Source organism: Photinus pyralis, unplaced genomic scaffold (genome assembly GCF_008802855.1).
Source record: "Photinus pyralis isolate 1611_PpyrPB1 unplaced genomic scaffold, Ppyr1.3 Ppyr1.4_LG6, whole genome shotgun sequence".
NCBI lineage: Eukaryota > Metazoa > Arthropoda > Insecta > Coleoptera > Lampyridae > Photinus > Photinus pyralis.
Genome location: NW_022170663.1, coordinates 27437474 through 27462113, shown reverse-complemented (window position 1 = coordinate 27462113; position 24640 = coordinate 27437474). Strand labels below are relative to the sequence as shown.

General features: G+C 35.2%; 1 protein-coding gene across 2 annotated transcripts; it reads left to right on the top strand.

Moving 5' to 3' along the window:
- The first annotated feature begins 294 nt into the window (after positions 1-294).
- Positions 295-20025, top strand: LOC116173062 (NEDD4-binding protein 2). 2 transcript variants are annotated; one of them, XM_031490346.1, is made up of 5 exons: positions 295-487; positions 5349-5484; positions 5923-8576; positions 16944-17386; positions 17437-20025. In XM_031490346.1, exons 2-5 carry the CDS (start codon positions 5349-5351, stop codon positions 17513-17515), a joined length of 3312 nt encoding a protein of 1103 aa, XP_031346206.1. In that variant the 5' UTR covers positions 295-487; the 3' UTR covers positions 17516-20025. The 2 variants fall into 2 exon arrangements, with proteins under 2 accessions (XP_031346206.1, XP_031346207.1); XM_031490347.1 differs by having other exon boundaries at positions 295-500.
- Positions 20026-24640: the final 4615 nt, after the last annotated feature.

Genomic DNA, 24640 nt, shown 5'->3' with positions numbered 1-24640 from the left:
ATCGTCTGTCATTTTCGATAAACATATAACTCAACATTGTAAATCGAATGGGACATGTCCCACGCTGGAAGAAATTGTGTGATTTCTCGATATTTTTCGGACCTAACCGCCACTGTCTTTGCGTATTATATAACCACGATAAATTAAAAGTAAACTCAAACGAAATAGAACACAAGAATCTGTATAAAAGGTAATAAAATCAGAAAATATCTACATCGCTTTAAATCGACATGCTTTTAGAGATAAATAATTTGGTGTGGCAACAGTGCCACAGATTAGTGTCGACAGAATAGCCACTGCTAGTTTCCAAGCAACACGTGATTAGATTAAAATGTACTTTCGATAAACCTCTAATGTTGTTTGTTTGTTAATTATTTGTGCCCATGATTCCTACATTTCAGTTGTTTTGAATAATTTGTAACCTACAGCATACGTAAATCCTGAAATCAACGTCGATAGGTGATTGTGTAAAACACAGCGATTAAAGGTATGTTTTTTAGGTAGGTTATATCCTTTGTTTATGTTGTTTGTTATGTAAACTGTAAACATATGTAGCTATTGTATTATTCTTTCCCAGGATGTAATTGTTTGTAAACATTTATCAAATTATCACCATTCAGAAAATTATAGCAGTATTGTTTGTGGTGGTTCGAATTTTATGTTATCAGAGAATACCTTTATGGTAACATAACTGAAAGGGTTGAGGTAGATCTAATTATCTAAGCTTTTGAACAATATAATAATAATACAAACTCACTCATTAAAATATTCATGTAGGAAATAATACCCAATCTCCACATTATCAACTATTAGTCACTCCACAGTCTCAAAGTGGAATCTGATATATTTTACCTATTATCAGCAAATATTTTAGATATAGTAAATAATTGCCTCCATGCTAAACTATAAATAATTAATTACTTTAATTAATTAAATATTATTCCCATTTTATTCGCTAAGGGAATGTTGTTTCTGTTGGTGATTGATGTTTTGGTACCATTTGTAAAACATACTTTTTTCTTTTACTTATTTGCATGTCTGACCACGATTCCTCAATTATTAAATATTAAGAGGCATACACTTGCAAAATATAGAATTAACTAGTTGCAACTAAATTCATTGGCAGACAAAAGCACTTGTGGGTGAAATTGTACCTAGACACTTTAAAACTTCACAAAGTTCACTCCGTAAATAAAGATAAATACCCGGAGCTACATCTTTGATTCTACATGTACAAGACAGCTTAAGGTTACTCAATTGATTATTTGATCCTTGATGGTTCTGAAAAAAATCTTATTTGTTAATTTGTGGATGGAATAAAGGAAATTTATGCTGCCTTCCGATATTTTATTCATTCTATGGGATCCACTGGTGCGATTAGAAGTTTTGATTCATTCTGTTATAACAGGATTGATAGTAATGCCGGGTTTCTGGTAAAGCACTGCATTGAATGAATGACGTAGAAACATGGTGCTCAAAATCTGGAATTCGCAGAATTAATGTTGTTCAATCCCAACGTTCGGTGGCAAAACTTTATTTTGTAATATGGTAACAAGTACAGGGTACCGTTGATTGTTTTTATTGTTTATTTGTGTTGTTTGTTACAGACTGTTGTGAAGCAACTATAGGTATATTAAAGTTTTTGTAATTAAAAAAATCATTTGCTGAGTTTTATTTATTTATTTTAGAAGTCATCCACCTAGAAATTACAATTCAGATTAATGGTAGCCAATAGTAAAACCGAGAGTAAAAATTTCAACAAATGACTACAGATAGTCTAAGAGCCCGTGACGCAAACCATTACCATTCAGATAGCAGCATAAAACGTATACATGAACAAGTATTGGAGGTGACCATACATGAAACGCTCGGTCTGTCGGACCGCATTTAGCCGGAAGGTAAACAAATTCAATTGTTTATTTGTATATTTCATAAGAAATCATTACTTTTAAGAAAAGCAGGTCATATGTGGTATCAAATTAAAGCTCTTGACGTCAGCTGCACAAATAACTCGGTCTGTCGGCAGGCAAATAGCTGGAAGTCCTTGACAGACCGGCATTTAGTCTGCTGCTGGAAGCCGACATTTCAGTTAGTTATAAATTTCTACGGTCACTCTGATCCAAGCATTTTAGTTCTGTACCAAAGAGTAAATAACCATAAACCTCTACAGCGGATCTAAAAAAGCGGCTGAGCTCCTCGGTTTGACCCTACGGGGTCATTGAACATTTAGTCTGCTGCTGGAATCCCAGTTAGCTCAAAATATAAGAGAATCATTCAATTCAAAAACAAAATGGTACAAGCTCTGAAGCTCATCAATGAGATTACAAAAGCATGTAAGCTGAAGTAATGAAACAATTGTAAAGTGAAGAAAAGTATTAATTTCATATTTTGTCGATAACTTTTCTTCACTTTACAATATTGTTTCATTACTTCAATGACCCCGTAGGGTTAAACCAAGGAGCTCGGCCGCTTTTTTAGATCCGCTGTAGAGGTTTATGGTTATTTATTCTGGTACACAACTAAAATGTTTGGATCAGAGTGACCGTAGAAATTTATAACTAACTGAAATGTCGGCTTCCAGCAGCAGACTAAATGTCAGTCTGTCAAGGACTTCCGGCTATTTGCCTGCCGACAGACCGAGTTATTTGTGCAGCTGACGTCAAGAGCTTTAATTTGGTACCACATATGACCTGCTTTTCTTAAAAGTAATGATTTCTTATGAAATAAACAATTGAATTTGTTTACCTTCCGCCTAAATGCGGTCCGACAGACAGAGCGTTTCATGTATGGTCACCTCCAATACTTGTTCATGTATACGTTTTATGCTGCTATTTGAATGGTAATGGTTTGCGTCGCGGGCTCTTAGAATAAGACTACAGTACAGGGCATCTTTTAATGATATTTGACATAAGAAGTGTTCGTTTATTAACGATACTCGAGATCGTCTGTCTGTCCGTGTGCATGATAACTGTGTGTAGAAACGTCCGATCGCTTTGAAAATTGATACACATGTTCTTCAGGATATAAGAATGGTCGCTATTGTTTTTCGGGTACGTAGACTAGCGGGCCAAAAAGTTATACGCCAGAAACTGCCCAAACCTCCAAGAAAGGGTTTCTTTTATAATTCTTGTTACAAAGAACATATGAATGTCAGGTTTTCTGTGTTAATAAATATTCCTTAAACCTCGGTCAACTATGCAGATTAATAAAAAAAATGCGCATGTATTTGCGGAATCCCAATTTTTGTTATCTGTATGTATGTATCTGATATGTAAATGAAATTTTGTAAATAGGCATCCAAAGCGGACTACCCAAATAGGAACATTCTTTGCTTCACTGTGAATCACATCCACGGTTACTGATCGCCCCCCGCCCCGACAAGGTGCAAATCGGTTCGAGGGGGAAGGATTTTAGGCTGGCCTCAGAAATTTTCTTGAAATTCCACTTTTTCCAGGATATCTCTGTTCTCCCACTAGGGAGGTCGTCGTGGGACTTTTTTGAACGTCATCCTAGATGGCGTCCGAACATATTCCGCTTAGTAATTAATATAAATGTCCGTGTTTGGACGAAAATTGGTCTAATTTTACTGTACTAATCCCTTCCATGAAGGTCACTTCTTAGTTACGTATCTGGGGGATCTCCTTCACCAAGGTCACGACTCACGACTTTGTGACGACACAAAAAGTGGCGTGAATAGTGTCGCTTTACCACGGTATCTATACCACCGTGCGCTTTACTAATATTGGCGTTTTGATTTGTTTCTTCTCAGCAATTTTCTTATGGAATATGTGGTGTTTTTTGGATCAGTGGAAATTGTATAGTATCCAGAGCTATAATTTGTTTAGGCGGGTTCCATTTCAAACATGACATTTGGTGAAGGTCAATCGAAAATAAAGTACCTAACAAGAATTATGTGAAATGGAAGAGGTTTTAGACTCCTATTCTTGAACGTGTGACTTCCGCGTGAGTGGGTGAGCATGACGTCATGTCGAGCGATTATTTTCATAATTTCGTATATTTTTGACGCTTTAGAGCCGTTTTACACGCGTAAAGAATTACTACCAAAAGTTTTGTAACAATTTCAACGAAAAGTTTTGGAAGTAAATTTGAAATTTGCGAGTTTGTTTATGTTTTATACTTACAATAACTTTCACAACAATTTTATTAAAAATTATGCTTGAGCGCATGCGCATTTCATGATATGGCTTCCAACAGTATAATAAAATGTATGAGTATGAGGTTTGTCTTTATAACCTAAATTGTGATAAATAAATTATGGTGATGATGCTGCGTGTAAATGAAATACTTCTCTTATCCCTTGCTGCTGTTAGTTGTTGTTGAACACGCAAACTTAAGCAATACCAGTTTGCGACTTTGCGCAGATTCCCGCGCACTTTCTACACTTTTAGTATCAAAATATAGAACATGTTCTATATTTTTGTATTGAAAATTTTCGTTAAAATTTTGCCAAGAATATTGTGCGTGCAAATCAGTTTAACGAAAATTTTCAGCGAAATTTTCAAGTAAATTTTGGTAGTAATTCTTACGCGTGTAAAACGGCTCTTACGCCAATTTTTCCAATCTCCGGTGCTATTCGAAGCCGTACCTACCTTCAACTTCTGTATATCTTTATTCGTAAAATTAGGGGATGAGACGAAATTTGGTGAGCGAGTCGCAGATGAGAAAGTCACACACTCACCGATTTTTCTCGATCGGTTCAAGAATAGGCGTCTTAGTCTGTCTCAATTTAAAAAAACACCCGCCGCCCGGCGCAATTTGGTTTCTCTAAAAAAATTAGAAAAACGGTCAAATTTTGAGGATGAAAGATTATAACAGCGCTATTAAAAAGAAAAGTGATACACCACTGGAATACAGCACGCCATCGGTGAACAGAAATATTTTGGAAACATAGCGACGATAACTGTAGACAATCTTGCTCCAAGATTTTCGGTACCTTTTATGGTAAAGAAATTATAATCCGGAGGTGTTCCATTTGAGGTTCTAATTAATGTAGAAATGGAATTACATCGTGATGTGATGAGTTGCACACGTATGTTACTTAATGGTCTTGCATTTATAACCGCCCCAATATAACATAGTACTGTGACTAGTTCTTTATCGTATAGATATTACTTTCCTAAAACACGAACTAACAAACTTTTGATCGTACCTATAAGGCGTTCAAACATCCCCCTCACTAAGAGATGTCCTGTACCAATGTAATTTTTCAATAGGCATACTTGTTGAGGACGAAAAGCACGCCACCCCACAACTATGTCTGAAATTTGTCTACCATTATCTGAACCTAATAACTGGGCGTAATTTAATGTAAATTAATATATTTAAAGATGGCGACAGCAGAAACATATTCCAGGGATGATAGCGTCAATGCAGACGAAATAATGCAAAAGTTATACGAAATGTTTGGGAGTGCGTTCGAATATCATGTTATCCACTCTATTGCACAGAAGTGTAATTATAATAGTAAGTATTGGCTACTTATAATTTATTAATTGCAGTATGAGCACATTTGTTTTACTTGATCATGTGAGGATGCAATTGTAGGTAGGTAGCAGTGGTGTAACTATACAATGCTGGCCTGTTCATGTTATAAAAGTTAAAGGAATAAATATCGTTGTTTAATGCGATCTAACATTGGATAATGATGTTTCATGACCTTTAATTTTTCTCAGAAGTGCAATTCGTGAGATAATGCCTAGAGCTGAGGGTCTCTAACACGACTAGACCCTCCCCCTCAGTCGCGCTTTCTTGCGTACGCCACTAGTGCACAGTTAGACAAAGCCAATTGCGTCCTCTATTGCATGGAGTGTTGAATTTGAGCATATTTGTACTTTCCATCAATAAAGTAGCAAAATGAGCCGGTAGATAAAAATTATATTAACTCGAGCATATTTTTTTTAGTTGAAGTAACGTCAAATGAATTATTAGAGCGATTAGAAACGTCGACAAATTCCAAAGTGCGGGATCCAATGGTTGATAATACTGCCGAGTGTATTACTGCACCTGACATTGGCGCACAAACAAATCGGGATAGCGTAAGGCTTTATTCTGGTGTGATTGGTTCAAATCAAAACAATGACGATGCAGATGTCGTTATTGAATCGGAAACTATAAATTATACTGCATTTGCTCAGAATTCTCCATTTAATCATATATCAGTTCGCTCTAAAACACAATCGAAAAAGGAAAGAGAATTTGAACGAATTGTTCAACACGTTCGACAAGGCGCCAAGATTCTTATATTATTGAGAGGGCTGCCTGGAAGCGGAAAATCATTTTTAGCTAGGCAAATTGTTGACCGAACAGTTGGCCACAAAGACTATTCTACTTTTATTTTAAGTTCTGACGATTACTTTTTCAATAAGCGAACAAAGAGATACGAATATGATGTTTACAAGCTGCAGAATGCTCACGAGTCTAATCAGCAGAGGGCATATAAGCAAATGTCGACGGGTGTAAGTCCAGTCATTATTGATAATACAAATACACAAATGTGGGAAATGAAGTCATATGCTATGATTGCCGCTAACTTTGGGTATATTGTTGAAATATTGGAGCCTTTTACACCTTGGGTATTTGATGAGAGACAGTTAGCTAGCCGAAATTCGCATGGCGTGCCGAAATCGAAAATTCGTGATATGTTGATGAGATATGAAAAACATATTACGCCTGCAAGTCTGTTTCAAACATATAATTTATCATATCTAAATCAAGTTCCACCAGTTCTTCGAGATTTTCCTCCAGTTTATCACAATCCGCCTAAATTAGAACAGGCTACTCGAAAAAATGTGAATAATCCACGCAAGCAATCACCATCGAAGGTTACTGATTTAATAGGTTTTGAGGAAAAGACTATAAATCATAACGGTATTCGAAGTCTGGATAATGCCGATGGCTTTAAGCCAACTTCAAGTTTAATGGATAGTATTTTGACAGATACAAATACAACCGCTGATGAAATATTACTACCGAGCATTTACGGATTGAGCAATATCAGTTTAAATTCACAACCAGAAGTCAAAAAAATCTGCGTTTCTCCCAACGAGTCTCCATCTAAATCAAGGAATGACGAAATCCATGGTAAAGTCCAACAAATCAAAAACGCGAAAGAAATATATCCATCTTTAAATCTTGCGTCATGGGGATTGCCAGATAATGCTATATCCTCTTGGGAGTTTTGGGACGTGGTTACACCAGTAAATAATTCGAAGGCGAATTCTCCGGAAATTGGGCATGCTGAGGAATTCGATGAAATTATTGAAAAATCTCATTCTGCCACAAACACTTCAAGCCACGATTTTGCCCTGTTAACAAAGAAAGACCTTTCAAATGAAGAAATCAGAATACTTGAGACAGTGAGTCGTGATATTAATGCAGGTTTTAAAATGACACCTCCTAGCAGTCCTTCTAAGAAGGCTTTATTACATAAAAGCTCTATGACTAATGAAGACCATATGGTAGAAGATTGTGAAAATGAAACCGAACAACTTGAGAGTCTAAAAAGTCTATTCCCAACAATACCCTTTGATTACATTCGCGATATTTACGACAAATGTAATAAAAGTATTAATTGGGTGGTAGATTTACTGCTAGATGACAATAAAGAATTACTACCAACCTTAAACTCCAAAAACATAAGTACTAGTCCAACTAGACGCGTATCGTGGCAGAATTTGCCTGAATCAAGTTTAAAATCTGAGAACACCCCGCCAAGTGAAATCGCTAGTAGTTGTTACACTGACATTGAAAGACATATTAAGAAAAGTATTGAAATAAATAAAGATTTGTATTCGGATCATGTGTTGAAAATTAAGAATGCAAGGCAGAAGTCAACTGCGTCAAGTTTCGATGTAACTTCCACTCGGGCCGGAGAGGTGATCGCCATAAATTCAGACATAGATATTAACGATTTTGAACCAGATATTAATTTTCCAACAGAAGACTTCGATGAAGATCAAACCGTTGAAATCAACTTAGGAGATGTTTGCGTTACCCAGCTGGAAACCTTGTTTGGTTTTCCCGAAACCTTCCCCAAAGGATTCCAGCCAGTCGTTCAAATTCCTTATGAGCTGGCAGAACAGCTACATGCCTTTTATATTCAATCTGCACTCTTGCAAATGGAAGCGCAAAATACAGTCTTAGATATGATTGTAAAGGAAGATGAGGAGTTGGCGAAAAAGTTACAAATGCAAGACGACATCATTGAGGAGGCTGATAGTGGGAGAAGAACTCCAGATCTAAACGAAATTATTAAGGAAGAAGTTGCTAATAAGGCTTACAGAAGAGAAATGGAGGAGTGGAAAAAATTGACGCCCGACACTCTAGCTGCTAAACTGACAATACAAAAGCTTTGTAACTCCTTTCCTTCTGTAAGTAAATCGTTACTCATGGAAATTTTACACGCCCATAATAATTCGTACGAGCAAACTGTTGAAGTGCTTTTGGCTTCTACTGACAGAGATAGCATCTACGATCCTCATGAGGACATTAGAGTACCACCCATACCCGATGCTGTACTAAATGAAATGAAGCTGGCAAATGAAGAGAAACTTGCGGTAGGTTTATATTTATTACTTACTTACATTTTTGGGTATTCGTTCCCGTTAATTACTATAATATAATTACAAAATGTATTTAGCAACACTAATACATAATGTGGATACCCAAAATTATTGATTACATTGCGATTTGGTTAAGGCTGGTCCTTGCTTTTGGTACAAATAAAATAATTTAATACCCCATAATTACAAGAAATTAGGTGACTAGAGTATACCAACCTAATTTACGTGTTCGTTTTCCAGAGGTACCGTTAGCTCTATTACCTTTTTGTTATTCTCCACTCCACCATGGAGCTGAAGGAGGTTGAATCTCCATTCTGTCTTATTCCAGTCTAATTTCTTGAAAAGGTTTCTTGCTCCAACCAGGTTAGTCCCCTGATCGCTATAAATGCAGGATGGTCGGTGATTTGCACTCCTGCATGGCATAAATCTTGGTGACGTTGTCGGATCAACCGTTTTACCATTTCATGTTCAGGGCTTAACACTACTGAGTACTGGGTATCTGAAATTATAATTATCAGCACTATTAAACACTTTTAGTCTAAGAGCCTGCGACGCAAACCATTACCATTCAAATAGCAACATAAAACGTATACATGAACAAGTATTGGAGGTCCCCATACACGAAACGCTCGGTCTGTCGGACCGCATTTAGCCGGAAGGTAAACAAATTCAATTGTTTATTTGTGTATTTCATAAGAAATCATTACTTTTAAGAAAAGCAGGTCATATGTGGTACCAAATTAAAGCTCTTGACGTCAGCTGCACAAATAACTTGGTCTGTCGGCAGGCAAATAGCCGGAAGTCCTTGACAGACCGACATTTAGTCTGCTGCTGGAAGCCGACATTTCAGTTAGTTATAAATTTCCACGGTCACTGTGATCCAAGCATTTTAGTTCTGTACCAAAGAGTAAATAACCATAAACCTCTACAGCGGATCTAAAAAAGCAGCTGAGCTCCTCGGTTTGACCCTACGGGATCATTGAACATTTAGTCTGCTGCTGGAATCCCACAGTTAGCTCAAAATACTGTGCGATCAAAAATGAGTTGCTGTCGAGTCACCTTTGGAACATTTGTTTACATGGGAAATCGTATTTAACTTGAACTTCCATAGGCGACTCGACAGCAACTCATTTTTGATCGCCCGTTATAAGAGAATCATTCAATTCAAAAACAAAACTATGGAACGCCGTTTTAGGAAATACGATGCATATTATTAAACGTACTACTTAACCAAACACATATACTATGAGCTTAGTATTTCAAGACATATATGAAGCTCGTTCAAAAAAGACCAAATGTTACTTTTCTAACTGCAATAGAATTGAAAGTATTGAAGAACGCATACTTTTTGTTAAAAGGGCGCGTCAATATCCACGTGTCTACAAATATCAAATGTAGGTTTTTATTGAATATAATTTTTATGTACACGAAAACAAGTAACGTAAAAAGTTGTATAATTAATTGTTGTACAATTTATGTAAGTCACTTTAAATATATTCACTATAATAAAGACAAATTTTGAAACAACAAATATTAAATGTTCTGTGATCACTTCAATAGAATGTTACCGAAAGGTATAACTGTTGGCCATTTGAAATACAATTTGACAACTTTAAAAGTTATTGCAATACAATCGTATCATTATTTTGAAAGTAAATATTCATTCAATAAATTAGCAAAACCAGTATAACCCGTTTACAGTTTACATAAAAAGTTGATTTAAATAGTAATAGGCATCTATATTTAATTTAAAAGTATGATTCATACACCTAAAGGCAGCAGTTTAGCAACATACACCGACGTAAAATAAAAACTGTATAAGTCAACTCTAGAAAAGTTAAACTATACACGACAACACTATACAAGTTGAATATTGATAAGATAACATTTAAAGAACTTAAGTAGGTGCATTTCATGATTGTTGTTATTTAAATAGCAAGATTTTATGAGAGCGCTTTCGTAATACATTTTTAAAGATCTGTTTTTTAAGTTTAAATTATGCTAGTAAGAGCAACACTTTAAAATATTAAAATACAAGATTTGAAGTGCAACTTTTGTAAACTCTCACATATTTTACTTTAAAAAATTAAAGTCGAAAACTTTTGGAATCTTATAAATATAACACTCCAGAAAGTTGACATTATATAAATTGATATTTGTGATTTTTTAAATTACATATATTTAAGTTACGACAAATGCATTTTCGTAAAATTGGCAATAAGTATTATTTTTTACATAATATGACATTTTGTTATTTTAAATCACAAATTATTCGAAGTTATAACATATTTAAGTAAAGTAAGGTAACGCCGTAAATGAGAATAGTAATTATATATCGTTTAAAGAATTGAAGTTGACAATATTGCCAATTCAAGTTGTAAGTGTTCAAAATTTGAGAGTGTTATATTTTAAACTTTCATTTTTATGAGAGTTGATAATTGCGGATTTTATACCAAAACGGCGGTTCGGAGCGCCATCTCTCATTATTCCGTCAAAACTCAACAGCGAAGCGCGCTCGAAATAGTCGGCGTCGTATAATGTGAATTCAAATGTGGGTTGCAGCGCGCCAAATACGAATTAAAGTACAGATGCTTATTTTCCGCAGCAAGACGGTAAACGTTCTGCAACCCGTATTACATATTCACATTTTATACGACGCCGAAGCGCCGACTATTGCAAGCGCGCCTTCGCTGTTAAGTTTTGGCGGAACAATGAGAGATGGCGCCCCAAACCGCCGTTTTGGTATAAAATCCGCAATTATCAACTTTCATAAAAATGAAACTTTAAAATATAACACTCTCAAATTTTGAACACTTACAACTTGAATTGGCAATATTGTCAACTTCAATTCTTTAAACGATATATAATTACTATTCTCTTTTGCGGCGTTACCTTACTTTACTTAAATACGTTATAACTTTGAATAATTTGTGATTTAAAGTAACGAAATGTCATATTATAAACATAATATATAATATAAACATAATACTTACTGCCAATTCTACGAAATTGCATTTGTCGCAACTTAAATATATGTAATTTAAAAAATCCCAAATATCAATTTATATAATGTCAACTTTCTGGAGTGATATATTTATGAGATTCCAAAAGTTTTCGACTTTAATTTTTTAAAGTAAAATATGTGAGAGTTTACAAAAGTTGCACTTCAAATCTTGTATTTTAATATTTTAAAGTGTTGCTCTTACTAGCATAATTTAACCTTAAAGAACAGATCTTTAGAAAATGTATTACGGAAGCGCTCTCATAAAATCTTGCTATTTAAATTATAACGATCATGAAATGCACCTACTTAAGTTCTTTAAGTGTTATCAATATTCAGCTTGTATAGTGTTGTTGTGTATAATTTAACTTTTCTAGTGTTGACTTATACAGTTTTCATTTTAAGTCGGTGTATGTTGGTAAACTGCTGCGTTTAGGTGTATGAATCATAGTTTTACATTAAATTAATATAGATGCCTATTACTATTTAAATCAATTCCTTATGTAATCTGTAAACGGGTTATATTTGTAATGGTAACTTTATTGAATGATAATTTTTTAAATCCAACTTTGAATCTTTGTAGAATTGTCATTCTATTTGGCCGATAAGTAATATATAAAATATAAGTTTCAATGATGTGATTATTTTACATTGAACATTGTATAAATGTATTACTGATAATACCAGTTATTTCTCCTAAAACGGCGTTCCATACAAAACGGTACAAGCCATTGAGGTACAAGCTCTGAAGCTCATCAATGAGATTACAAAAGCATGTCAGCTGAAGTAATGAAACAATTGTAAAGTGAAGAAAAGTATTAATTTCATATTTTGTCGATAACTTTTCTTCACTTTACAATTATTTTGTGGGATTCCAGCAGCAGACTAAATGTTCAATGACCCCGTAGGGTCAAACCAAGGAGCTCAGCTGCTTTTTTAGATCCGCTGTAGAGGTTTATGGTTATTTACTCTTTGGTACAGAACTAAAATGCTTGGATCAGAGTGACCGTGGAAATTTATAACTAACTGAAATGTCGGCTTCCAGCAGCAGACTAAATGTCGGTCTGTCAAGGATTTCCGGCTATTTGCCTGCCGACAGACCGAGTTATTTGTGTAGCTGACGTCAAGAGCTTTAATTTGGTACCACATATGATCTGCTTTTCTTAAAAGTAATGATTTCTTATGAAATATACAAATAAACAATTGAATTTGTTTACCTTCCGGCTAAATGCGGTCCGACAGACCGAGCGTTTCGTGTATGGGGACCTCCAATACTTGTTCATGTATACGTTTTATGTTGCTATTTGAATGGTAATGGTTTGCGTCGCGGGCTCTTAGAATATTTGGTCTTTAGACGAATCACGCCGTCATCGTCTACAAAAGGGTTAAGAGTTTTCAATCGCGAATCGTCAACACCCTCGAACATTTCTGTCTGAAACTCTTTATAAACAAAACTTCATCTGCACGTATTTCCCTTACTAATAAAGAATAATAATAATGATTCTTTATTAAGCAAAGAAAAAAAAATAAGAAAACAAAAGAGATTAAATCGGTCCTATTTTAGTTTTATTTTATGTTTAGACCACGCGATACACCGCACGACGATATGATACCTAGAAATGTCCGGATACCACGACTTGTCTTTAATTGAAGTTAATTGTCCTGATAGTAGTACAGGCACAACTTCTTCTTCTTTGGATTTCACCAATCCTTTTTGCTGTTCTCGAACTACCTTCGTTTCATCAACTTCGTCTGGTGACTTTGGCCATTCTTCTGAATTTTTCTTTAACCATAAAGGGCCCTCCCACTGAACATCCTCGGGAAGGTAAGTCCGCCGAATTTAATTAACCTGGTATAAATCTTCAGCAAATCCACTCTTCCAACTGTCGTATCTCACAAATGTCGTCTCGTAGAATCCACGATAATACAGTTGTGGAATCAGTCCATATGTACACCGAACATTCTGATATTGCAACTCTTGAATTACAAAATTAGTTAACCTTGCGCCAATAGTGGCCACTAAATTCTAGTCTAGGAATCGTGGTTGACTTCGGAGGCGTTACTATTGCCTTTGCTGTAATCAATTGGACTGTGCCTCCTTGAGACGATGCCTGCTCTCAAATAAACGGCTGGTGTATAGGCTTTGCCGCTAGCATCACAAAACGTGTGTACCTATACTCAATCCATCTTCAGTCACTGAATGGAATGTAAACCGCTCTACAATTTCCTTGTCTCGCCTCTCCTTTGATTTCTGACTTGCTACGTCCTTTATGCCACTAGTTTCAAGATCGCAAAAGCTGGCAATATCGCGATCTTGAATTAACAGAGAAATCGCTAAGTTATTTCATTTCGTTTGAAAGTAAGTAGTAACAGGTAATTTTCCCAGTAGTGTCCATCCCGATGTGGCAACATCTAATAGAAAAATACCTTCTTTTTCCAACACCTGCATACTCGACACAAAACAAAACAGCAGGATTTTTATCACAAATGTTCACTTGACTTTTGGCTTCAAAAGTACAAGCGTAACTACCATCGACACTACGTAAATGTAGTCGGTATACATGATGCTTTTGAGGCCATGTCTTAATCTGACCAAAAGGGGTCTGTGCAATTTCATCCTCTCATTCTGAATGATAACCCATAGCAATCGCATCCGCTTTGCGTATACAGGGTGTTACATGACCGCATGCAAAAAAAAATTGGGTGTCAGAGGGGATCAAGACAAACACTTTTTCCAAATAAACCGATGATCCAACGTGTTTCGTTTGGGATCCACCCCCAAAGAAGGGGTGAAATTTGGATTTCTTCTTTAATTTTTTTCTCAGCAACCATAAGAGTTACAAAGATGGGTGGCACGTCTTTGAATAGGTTTTCGGGTATGCCCTATTCGATTTTGATCAAAATTTCTATCCCGAAGGGGCGCACCTCTATTTGGGGGTGCGAAAAAAAATTCTGATTTCGACGAAATTTGGTATCTGGGGGTTTTTGAACATGAAAATAACGAATCTGAAATTAGTTTTTGAAAATTCGAAAAAAAAAGTTCCACTGCAATTCTTGGCCGGACAAAGACAACGTGTTTCGTTTGGGAGCCACCCCTCCCAAACGAAACACGTTGGACCATCGGTTTATTTGGAAAAAGTGTTTGTCTTGTTCCCCTCTATCACCCAATTTTTTTTTGGATGCGGTCATGTAACACCCTGTATAAGAGTTTTGGGATCCGGTTCAATTACCGCGCGCACTATCTGTTCCCGTTTGCCTTGAAGAAGTGTCGCTGTCAATGTTATTAAACAAACTTCAGGAACATTTAAAAAAATTAAGCCAGATTCTGTTCTGTTGTAGTAACTTTTTCCTTCTCAGCTTCCGTAGATTCGTCTGTCGATTTATTAATCGCTAGGCTTCTACACATAACCATGACATGACGCTTAGAACACCATTTACACTTAAGCTGGACCTTGCATCGTCGAAAACCATGGCCTCGTTTCAAACAATTGAAACAGAAATTCTTATCTGGTGCTATTTTTTGACGTTCACCCAAAGACATGGCCCGCACTTTCTCGCAGTCAGCGCTAGAATGATCGCCATCAGGAAAGATACAAATCTCTCCTTTCGGTTTAGTTGTCAAAAGACCCATTGCCGTCAGAACAATCTTTTGCTCTTTCCTGGCTTTGTCCGCTTCACTCGCCTTTTATTCACCAAGCCAAAACTGTCAGTGGCCAAAAGTATTTTCTCCTCGGCTTCGACTTGGGTGCCGATAAACTGTATTAACGCTTTGAGTTTCTCTTTGCAGTCTTTAGCTTGTCTCGACTCCGTTGTACGTTGCCACGTGCGTAAAAGTTTCTTAGGTAATGCGGATTCCACCAATGGGTACAACATAGCAGCACGTTTGTCTGTAGTAACTCTCAATGTTGCTAACGCCTGCATATGTGACTCAAGTTGGCATATAAGCTACTCAAAGCTTCGCGGTTAATGCCTCGTTTGGCATTCTGCAAACTGCCGGTAGGTGGAAAGCATGCAATTAACTCAGCAGCTCGCGAACCATTCGCGGGTGGAACCACCAAACGTTATCAGTTTCAGTTTCTTAGATGTAATAGGTATATTAACTACCCCTGTTGTCGATCCTCCAGGAGTAGATTGTACTGCGGCGGAGGATCAAGAAGTTGGAATACCTCCTCTACCGCGTATTTACCCGTTAGAAATGTACGGGGGTACTTTGCTGCTTCGTCCATATCTACCGTTAAACTGTCCTCCGAAATTTCTTCATCAGCGGACATTAGGCAGTGTAATCCCTCAGTTGTCCTCACTAACGTCTCATGTCTCTCCTGTAATAATTGCCAAGATATCTTCACCTCAACTACCTTAGTAGTTGTAATATCTCCAGCTAAAAGAACCTGTAACTCGTTGTACGCTTTCGTAAACGCCTACCGGGAAGAGATACGAAGTTTTTTAAGCTGTTCCACATCCAGTTGCTCCATTTTCCACAAACGTTTTCCCAGAACAAAACTCACGAATAAATGTCCTGTCACGGTCGCCAAATGTTATAATTATGCCCCTATTGAGCACTCACGAATGTGAATCTTTGTACTGGGGTACACAGACACGTTTTAAACAGTTGAAATAAAACCAATATAACGATCTCGCTTGACAATTTTACAAAAATGTAATGAGAACATCTGCCATATGTCAACTATTTTTACTATAAATGTATGGTGCAATATGAAAGATATCACAATCATGGAAAATACGACCTACAACCATTAAAACCTGAACTGCTAGCGTCGTATAATATCTAATATAAAACTTGAAGCCAACATCTGCAGCGCCATCACTGGGTATGACTAAAATGAGAACTAAATCTGAGGCGCTAAATATGAAATTTGCAAGGACAAGTATATCTAAAAGGTTGTTTTTCGAGAAAATAAGTTATACACCAAATGAAAACGTTGATAAAACAACTTCAGCGTCTCATTTTTAATTAATTATGTAAAAGTAACACAACTAACTAACACAAATTTACATAAAATCATTATAAAACACTTAAAATTAAATCTCGTAACATTGACGTGTGTCAAATTTCGTTTCACAAAACGCACACCGCCTTGTGGTGGCGCTGTAGATGTTGGCTTTATAAATTTTACTGCTAGCAATCCAGTTATTTTTTCATCCAAGAATACGGCGCACCTAAATTCGATTAAACTGTCCATTTACACTTAATTGCTGCATTGTTATCTGAAACTGTGACAAATTTTCAGACCACATATAGCTATTTTTGTTTTCTGTCACTGTTCTCTTCCTTTTTTAATGATAGTAAAACTGAGAAAGGAAACATTTTCTGATTTTGTTTTCAATAAATTTTTTTACAGACCGAAACTGTAGATGACGTATCAAAAACTGCTATCGAATATCGTGATGAAGCAAATGACTATTACGGAAAACACAACGAGTGTATGCAAAAGGCACAGCGAGCATTTCAGAGCAGGCAGTATGCAGTCGCACAATTCTATTCCGACCTTGCAAAATCATATACGCGACTATACGAGCAAACAAATGGTCTGGCAGCTACGGCGTTTCTTCAGGAACACTCCGAAAAATTGCAGAACTTTCAAACTTTGGACCTTCACTACTTATACGTGAAGGAGGCTCTTCCCGCTTTGGATATATTCTTAGACCGAAACATCAACTTGTTAAGAGGTACCAATAAAAAGAAGGAAACATTATTCATTATTACTGGTAGAGGCAAAAGAAGTCCGGGAAAATCTCGACTTAGACCTGCAGTAATACAACATTTGCGGAAACGTGATATTAAGTAAGTTCTTAAAATATCCAGCAATTAATTAAGCGAATTTTAATTTTTAGGTACTCACTTCTAAACCCAGGTCTACTAAACGTTAACATACATCCTCATTCTGTTTTGACACACAATTTGCAACAATAAAGCCAATCATATGGTCCCTATAATTGTTACCAGGTTATTTTTTTGAATTTTCAGTTTTTAAGATAAGTATAGTGAAAAAAATTCGAACGTATCTACTCTTATTTTTATTATGATTAGGTGGTTTTTGAAATGTTACATAATGTAACATTAATTTCATTAAAAGTAATGACACTATGGTTTTGGTATTGAGCAGTACTCAAGTGTTCCAGTTAATCATACTGCTATCAGTATCATTTCAAACATTTATCCGTATAGGTAGTGGCTGACCTTTTAAATTAATCAAATGGCTAATTTGGTTGATACCTATTTTGGATGGTTACAAGAAAATATTTTACCTTATGTCAGTGGTGCTCTACACTTTACACTTTGATCTTAGAATCAGTACTTCCAGCAACTTTTATTTATCTTTCTTTTTATTGTAATTTTTTATAGCTTGGTGCTCGACTTGGTCTTGTAAACAAATGAAATTTGGAATCTGATAAATATGCCAATATCACGAGTGTGTTTGATCCCAAACAGTGTGTCATGGGATTTTTCCAATAATTCAATGTCAAACTTTTTCCTTATTTCTATCTCTTTGACTATGTATATGTTACTTGAAAAACGGAACTTTGTGATGTCACAACATACTACTACCAATTTATTGGATAATGAATATACAGAGTGGTGAATCTAAGTCAATCCAACTTTTATAATTGAGGAATAGAATGAAACATACGAGCACCACGGGGGACATAGTTGATCGTGATTTTCATTTGTTTTCACGTTGCTGACACTGTACACCATACCTGATCTTAAAATCTGAATAGCATTATACCCCACGTGACACATTAAACAGGAACTCTTGAAAATTCTTGTTCGTCTGTGTAAATGAATGTTTTCAAGACAAAAAAAAATTGTTTTACCTAGCACTACAAGTTGTACTACAATTCTCAACAAATCTGAAGAAAAATGATCATTCATTGGATACTTACTTGTTTTCAACCAGTTGCTTCCTGGGATGCAATAAAAATACAGGGCGAGATATATCTTCTCGATGGTTTGTGATAATTTAACATGAACTGAATATTTTATGTGTGTACTGAATTTTGTGTTATCAAATTAATTAGAAAAGAGTCTATGGTTTGATTTCCATTTTCAATTTTATTGTTGGAGAGATATCGATCAACTTGATACTACACAATACATTATGCAAATGACAGCATTCTAACTGTCTATGACAATTGCTGAAAATTGTGAGCGATTGATCCACTTGTGTGGCTGTGGAGATTCCATTTGTTAAACCTTGTCAAGTGACTTGACTGAACTCATAATCACTATTTTATAATCTGGTTTCCACGAATTTGTTGGTCTTATTCTTATATCCTTTATATCCACTTTTTTGCATTTTTTGTCCATGCCTTTGCACAATACGACTTCAAAAATTTAAATTGCTGATTAATTATTATTTATTAATTAATAAGTTATGGTGCACTTATACAGTTATAAAAATCGTTTGTACATCTTGGAACTCTACTTGAACCTCTGGCCATCTTTTTTGGTAAATCTATTGGCCAAATTTGATTTTTATAATGCAAATTTTGTAAGCCTAGTGCTTTTTTATGGATAGAATGAAACACTGTTTTTTATCAGACATTTTTGATTGTTGCACAAAAGTCGTATTTTGATTTTCGAACTACATACAAATTTGGGGGTCTATGAATAGGTATATACATAGTTAGGTACTTAATAGACAGGACTTCTGCCATTTAATGTGGAAGCCATTGAGATAGAAGGTGAGTTAAATTAAAAGAGAATGTATTTTTGAAGAGAACAATGGGAGCAGTTTCATCTTTACTAGATATTTGCATGTAGGCACATTTGATGAATGAATGAATTGAACTTCAAGGCTGCAAAAACAAAGATAACGATTTAGTAATTTCTTTAGACATGACATGACAATATGCTTTTGCAGCGTAAAATAACAGAAACTGCTAATATTTTTACAAAACCATAACTTATAATAAAATAACAAAAAACTGCCCTTGTTATGAGATGTGCAATTGTTGTACAGATAAATTTCTGTAGCTTTTGTAACAGAAAATGGCCCATTTTAATTTTTAATTAATATCTTCTTCAGAAAATAAATGATCAAACTGTGTTTTTAGGAAGTAATAAAGGTGACGTGTTGTCTACCATCTGTTTAAAAGATAAGCTGAACATGCGCCAAGTGTAGGTTTCAAATAAATTGCTGTTTTCCCCATTACCTTTCATTGTAACCATCCAAGATTTTTCTTTTGTGCGATAATAGTGCAGCCTGCTTGAAGATTTGGGGGATTCACTGGTCAGTTATTAACTTGAACAATATTGCTCAAAGTAACTGGGTTGCATCAACCAAAGATGTTGTACACGTTTCTTAAATTGTTTCCATTATTTTTTGTTATGTTACTGTTGTGAGACCTACCAGTCTGCACTAGTTATATTTTACATATCATATTATTGTTATTTTCATTAAAGGTTTTGAGTAATCAGTATTGTTCTTGTTTTTGATATAATTCTGTAAATATTAATATTTGCTCAATTATGTTTTGCTAAGATTGTTAACTTCTATATTTGTTAATTTCTGATTTAGTGTAACCATGTTTCCCTGCAAAGAAGTTGCACAAACATACATACAGGTGTAGATTTTCAATAACTGTATTTGTGCGTACTACACATTTTACACTCTAAAAATCAGCAAAATAACTTTTTATAGATGATACGTGTTCGATTCACTGTTACCTATGTGGTTTATAGTACAAGAATTCAAATGATTTATTTTTTTATGTACCTCTGTTTACACGTGTAAGTCATAGTTTTCTTTATAAGAGGTCAAAATATTAGTTTAACATTACATGAAAGTATAAATTGTGCAAATATGTTATGGATATATTTTTATAAATAAACAAACGTTTTTTAAATCATTTTGCATTGCTGTGAATTTTAGTATTGAATTATGATCACATATCACATTCTTAACGCACATTATAGCTCCATATTCCACTTTACCGTTAAATCTATCTAAGAGTTGATTTCCATGGAAACCTAGGAAGTTATTTGAAGATTGCATTGATCTAACGGAACTGATGGTATGCCAGAAACGAAAACGTTTATGAGTGAATGTGCACAAGTTTAGTTAATGTTCTTAGCATCGAGTTTTAAACGAGACGGTTATGCTTTCTCCCAATTGTACGATCGCTCACTCGATGGCTTCATGCTCATCGATTTAAATTAGAACGGATGGACTGTTATGTTCGGCACGTAGTCTTCAAGTCGAATAATTCAGAATACCAGTATTCGTTTGTACACTTAATATATTTTATAGTAAGTAAGTAAAAAAACATAACCTAAAATGTACATGCCATTTCTTCTGTGTCTCCCGTTCCGTCTACGTACACATATATATATAACATGGACCCACTACCATGACATTGTGCAGGTGGATTCTTTGTCAAATTGAAGTTCGTGAATTGGCAATCTAGGCCAAAAATAAGAGGAACGTCTCGCGACAGTAATCACTTGGCTGCTACGCACATGCGCACGGTTTATTTCTTTATTCACATTTCTAAATTTAAATTTAAAGTTTTGTGCATTAATGGGAAGGTGGTTCTGCGCATGTGCGTAGCAGCCAAGTGATTACTGTCGCGAGACGAACGGAAAATAAGGAACGCTCTTTTGACATCTCTGTTAGGTATAAACCGAATTGCATGAAATTTTATATGTAGGATAAAAGTAAAACTAATGCCGAATCAAATTTGTTTTGCGCATGCGCAATTCGTTTTTTAATTTTGTAAGATATTTAAATGAAATTTTGAATGGAGGCACCTCGAATAGTAAAATGAATGCCTAATCAAAAAATTTGTTTTGCGTATGCGTTATCCGTCTTTTAAAGTTTGAATGACATTTTGTATGCAGACATCTTGAATAAAAGTAGTGCTAGTGTTCGCATATTCAAATTATATCTTTACATCTTTACCATATATACATGATTCTAAAACGGGACACCCCTTACGTGCCTATGTAATTTATTTAATAAACTATAGAGAAAAAATGAAATTGTTTGTAATCTAGGTATATGTATTTTTTTTAGAATGAATGAAGCCCACAAACTGCTAAACGAAAAACCCATGTATAAACTAGACCAAATTGGCGGCACTTGTAACAAACCAACTTATCTTGTTTCGGTTACGTATAAGGACCACCTACTATATGGAATTGCAGGTTCTTTGATTGCCGCCAAACAATGCGCAGAAAAAAAATTATCAGATGTTTTAAATAATTGTAATTATACATACGCCGGCGAAATATTTGATTTCTATTTTCCATCTGGTGGCGACCGTAAAGAAAATGAAGACATTGACATTGGTAAACTGCAAATAGGTAGGTGATGTTTTTCTTTGCTACAGCTGTATTAAAAGTAGGTATAGGTATTAACATAGATGTTAATTGCTCTATGCCCTATGGTATTAAATTAAAACTGTATAGTATTGAAATTTTTTACCAAATGTGTTTCGAAGGGCCTGCTCAAAATTTATTACTTACGGCTTCTATTGTTTATTAGCGAGTTTATAATTTTGTGGTGTCTGTCCGTCCGTTAGCACGATATTTCGATAACGAATGGACTGATTACGATAAAATTCAGTAGATGGATTCTTTATCAAATTTGTAGATCGGAGTTCCAAAATTGGCAAATGTAGACCAAAATAAAAAGTAGGTCCTTTTCACATCTCTGTTATTAGTTATGAACCGAATTGCATGAAATTCAATATGCGCATAGCTTTAGCCATTAAACACAATTCCAAAAGTTGAGCCTAATCGATCAACATTCACAGTGCCCTTTTCGCATCTCTACCATTTACAGACCGAATTGCAAACTTTTTTATTTATGAAGGTATTTAAATGAAATTTAACTTGGAATAAAAGCAAATTTAACGCCAGTCTCAAAATTTGGTTTTGCGCATGCGCAGTGCTAGCTTTCTTATTTATGGAGGCCTTCAAATGAAATTTGATACATAGCTACTTGGAATAAAAGCAAATGTAGCGCCATTTTCCACATTTGGTTTTGTGTAGGATGTGCAGTGTCAACTTTCTTATTTATGGAAACAATTAAATGAAAATTCATACATATACCCTTTAAATAAAAGCAAAACTTGTAGCGGATTACTGTACAGTTTTCCGTCACAAGAATGGACACATACAATATAGATGGCATTACTAGTTTTATTCTTGGTATTTGTTATAAACATTATTTTATTTGGGAAATTTACAACAATTTAAACATATTTTTGTCGTTATTTAGCGATTGCAGTTGTATTGCGAATGCGATATAATTTAAATTATTTGTCGTCTATTGACGGATCTATTGTTTAATTTAATTAAGTATTAGTCTGACTTCTGAGCGTAAGTAAATTAATTCTATGTAATAAGTAATTTAAATGTAATCCGTTTCAGAAGCGTTCCAGTTTTTTATAATTTGAATTTTGTCACTAGTGGAAATTTTTCCACAAGACGAAATAGGGCTGGACATAAGGGTGGGTTCATAGCTCTCCGTTAATCCGTTGCGTTGATCCGTCAAACGGATAATACATTTTGTTAAGGTTCATAGCTATCCGTCCACATTCTACATTTGCAACGTATGTATAACCATAACCTAAATTTTATTTTGTACTGTACCCTCCGTGATTTTCAGTATGTAAAAATGGTACGAAAGTAAGAACACGTTGCTATCTGATTATTACCGTGAAGAACGAATAGGCGAACACTGTTAACGTACCAAACATAAACTCACTCTTGTTAAAAACGGACCAACGGAAACGTAAATTGTTCAACTTCAACCAACTTTTCCGTCGTAAACGGACGACGTAAGATTTAAAAATTAGCTGTCTTCTGATTGGCTAACGGACAAACGGAAGCGTATGAACGGAGAGCTATGAACTTACCTTAAGCCGTAAGTAAAAAAAAATGTAAGCAATAAAGTTTCTATTGAAAGTACTATTTTAGCCTCAGAGTAAGAAATAGAGTACGCGTACGCTATAACAACGTGAACGTTTGTTTTGAACCAACATCTCACCGTTGAGAGGACGAAAATAAACATTAGTCAGTGGCGTAGGGTTTATTTATCTTTATGGGCAACAAAGTTTATGTTTTGTTTAAATGTGCAAACGTAATAACGTATCACTAAATATTTATGATCAAAAGCCGTATGTGTTTGAAAGGTCCCTATTGATCTATGATAAGGTATGGTGATACTTCAAAGTGGGAACTTAGAAGGAAATCTAAACACATTAAAATGTGAAAATTCCCGTATGCACGTCTATGACATCAAAACAAATACCGATGAAAGGTTATGTTAGGTAATTCAATAATTCCACAAATAATACAGCTTTTCCCCATTTCAAAGCGCTCCCATAAATTAATACACCATAAATCGAATAAGTCTTGCACTATAAAAACGCCTAAAAATTAAGGAATCACGTTTTAACGAAATAAACAAAATACCTCTCAACGGAAAACAAAGTTACAGCGTTGCCGATGTGGTGCACTAATCACCATAACTTATCTTAAGTTAAAATTGTTTGGGTTGGCATCTAAAAATCCGTTTAGATTACCAGGCATATGTTATTATTATTCCCTTAAAAACTATCTCGTGGAATGTGACAACTTAGCCTCCTGCAATGTTAGTAAACAAACGAGATGATGGCACGCATAGATAAGCATCAAGGCATCTCTATCTTTATTTCTTACTCTGAGATTTTAGCTATTTCCCGATTTTCTTATTTCGATATAAAAAATATCGAAAGTAACGTTCAGAAGTCAGAACTATTATCTTCCAGTCAGGAGCCTACATTATTGCCATCTACTAGCATCCCTCCAATCCGGATGTACATCTTTTATATAGCCAGAGGAATTTCAAATGTTGAGAGGTTGGAGCTGTAAAGATAAAAGGTCAGAGATACGTCCAATCATTATCAATCATACTTACCTTCACAAAACAAGCGCTGTCCAGCTATCTGTTGAACTTTACCTATGCAGATAAATTTTAGAAAATCCATTAAGTACAGTAAAACCACTATAACCTTAGAAAAAGTATGCTTTGCGCAGCTAATA

Coding starts and splice junctions, on each gene's coding strand:
- LOC116173062 (XM_031490346.1), top strand. CDS start 5,349: ATGGCGACAGCAGAAACATATTCCAGGGATGATAGCGTCAATGCAGAC. Junction 5,485..5,922: donor ACAGAAGTGTAATTATAATA/GTAAGTATTGGC, acceptor TATTTTTTTTAG/TTGAAGTAACGTCAAATGAA. Junction 8,577..16,943: donor CAAATGAAGAGAAACTTGCG/GTAGGTTTATAT, acceptor ATTTTTTTACAG/ACCGAAACTGTAGATGACGT.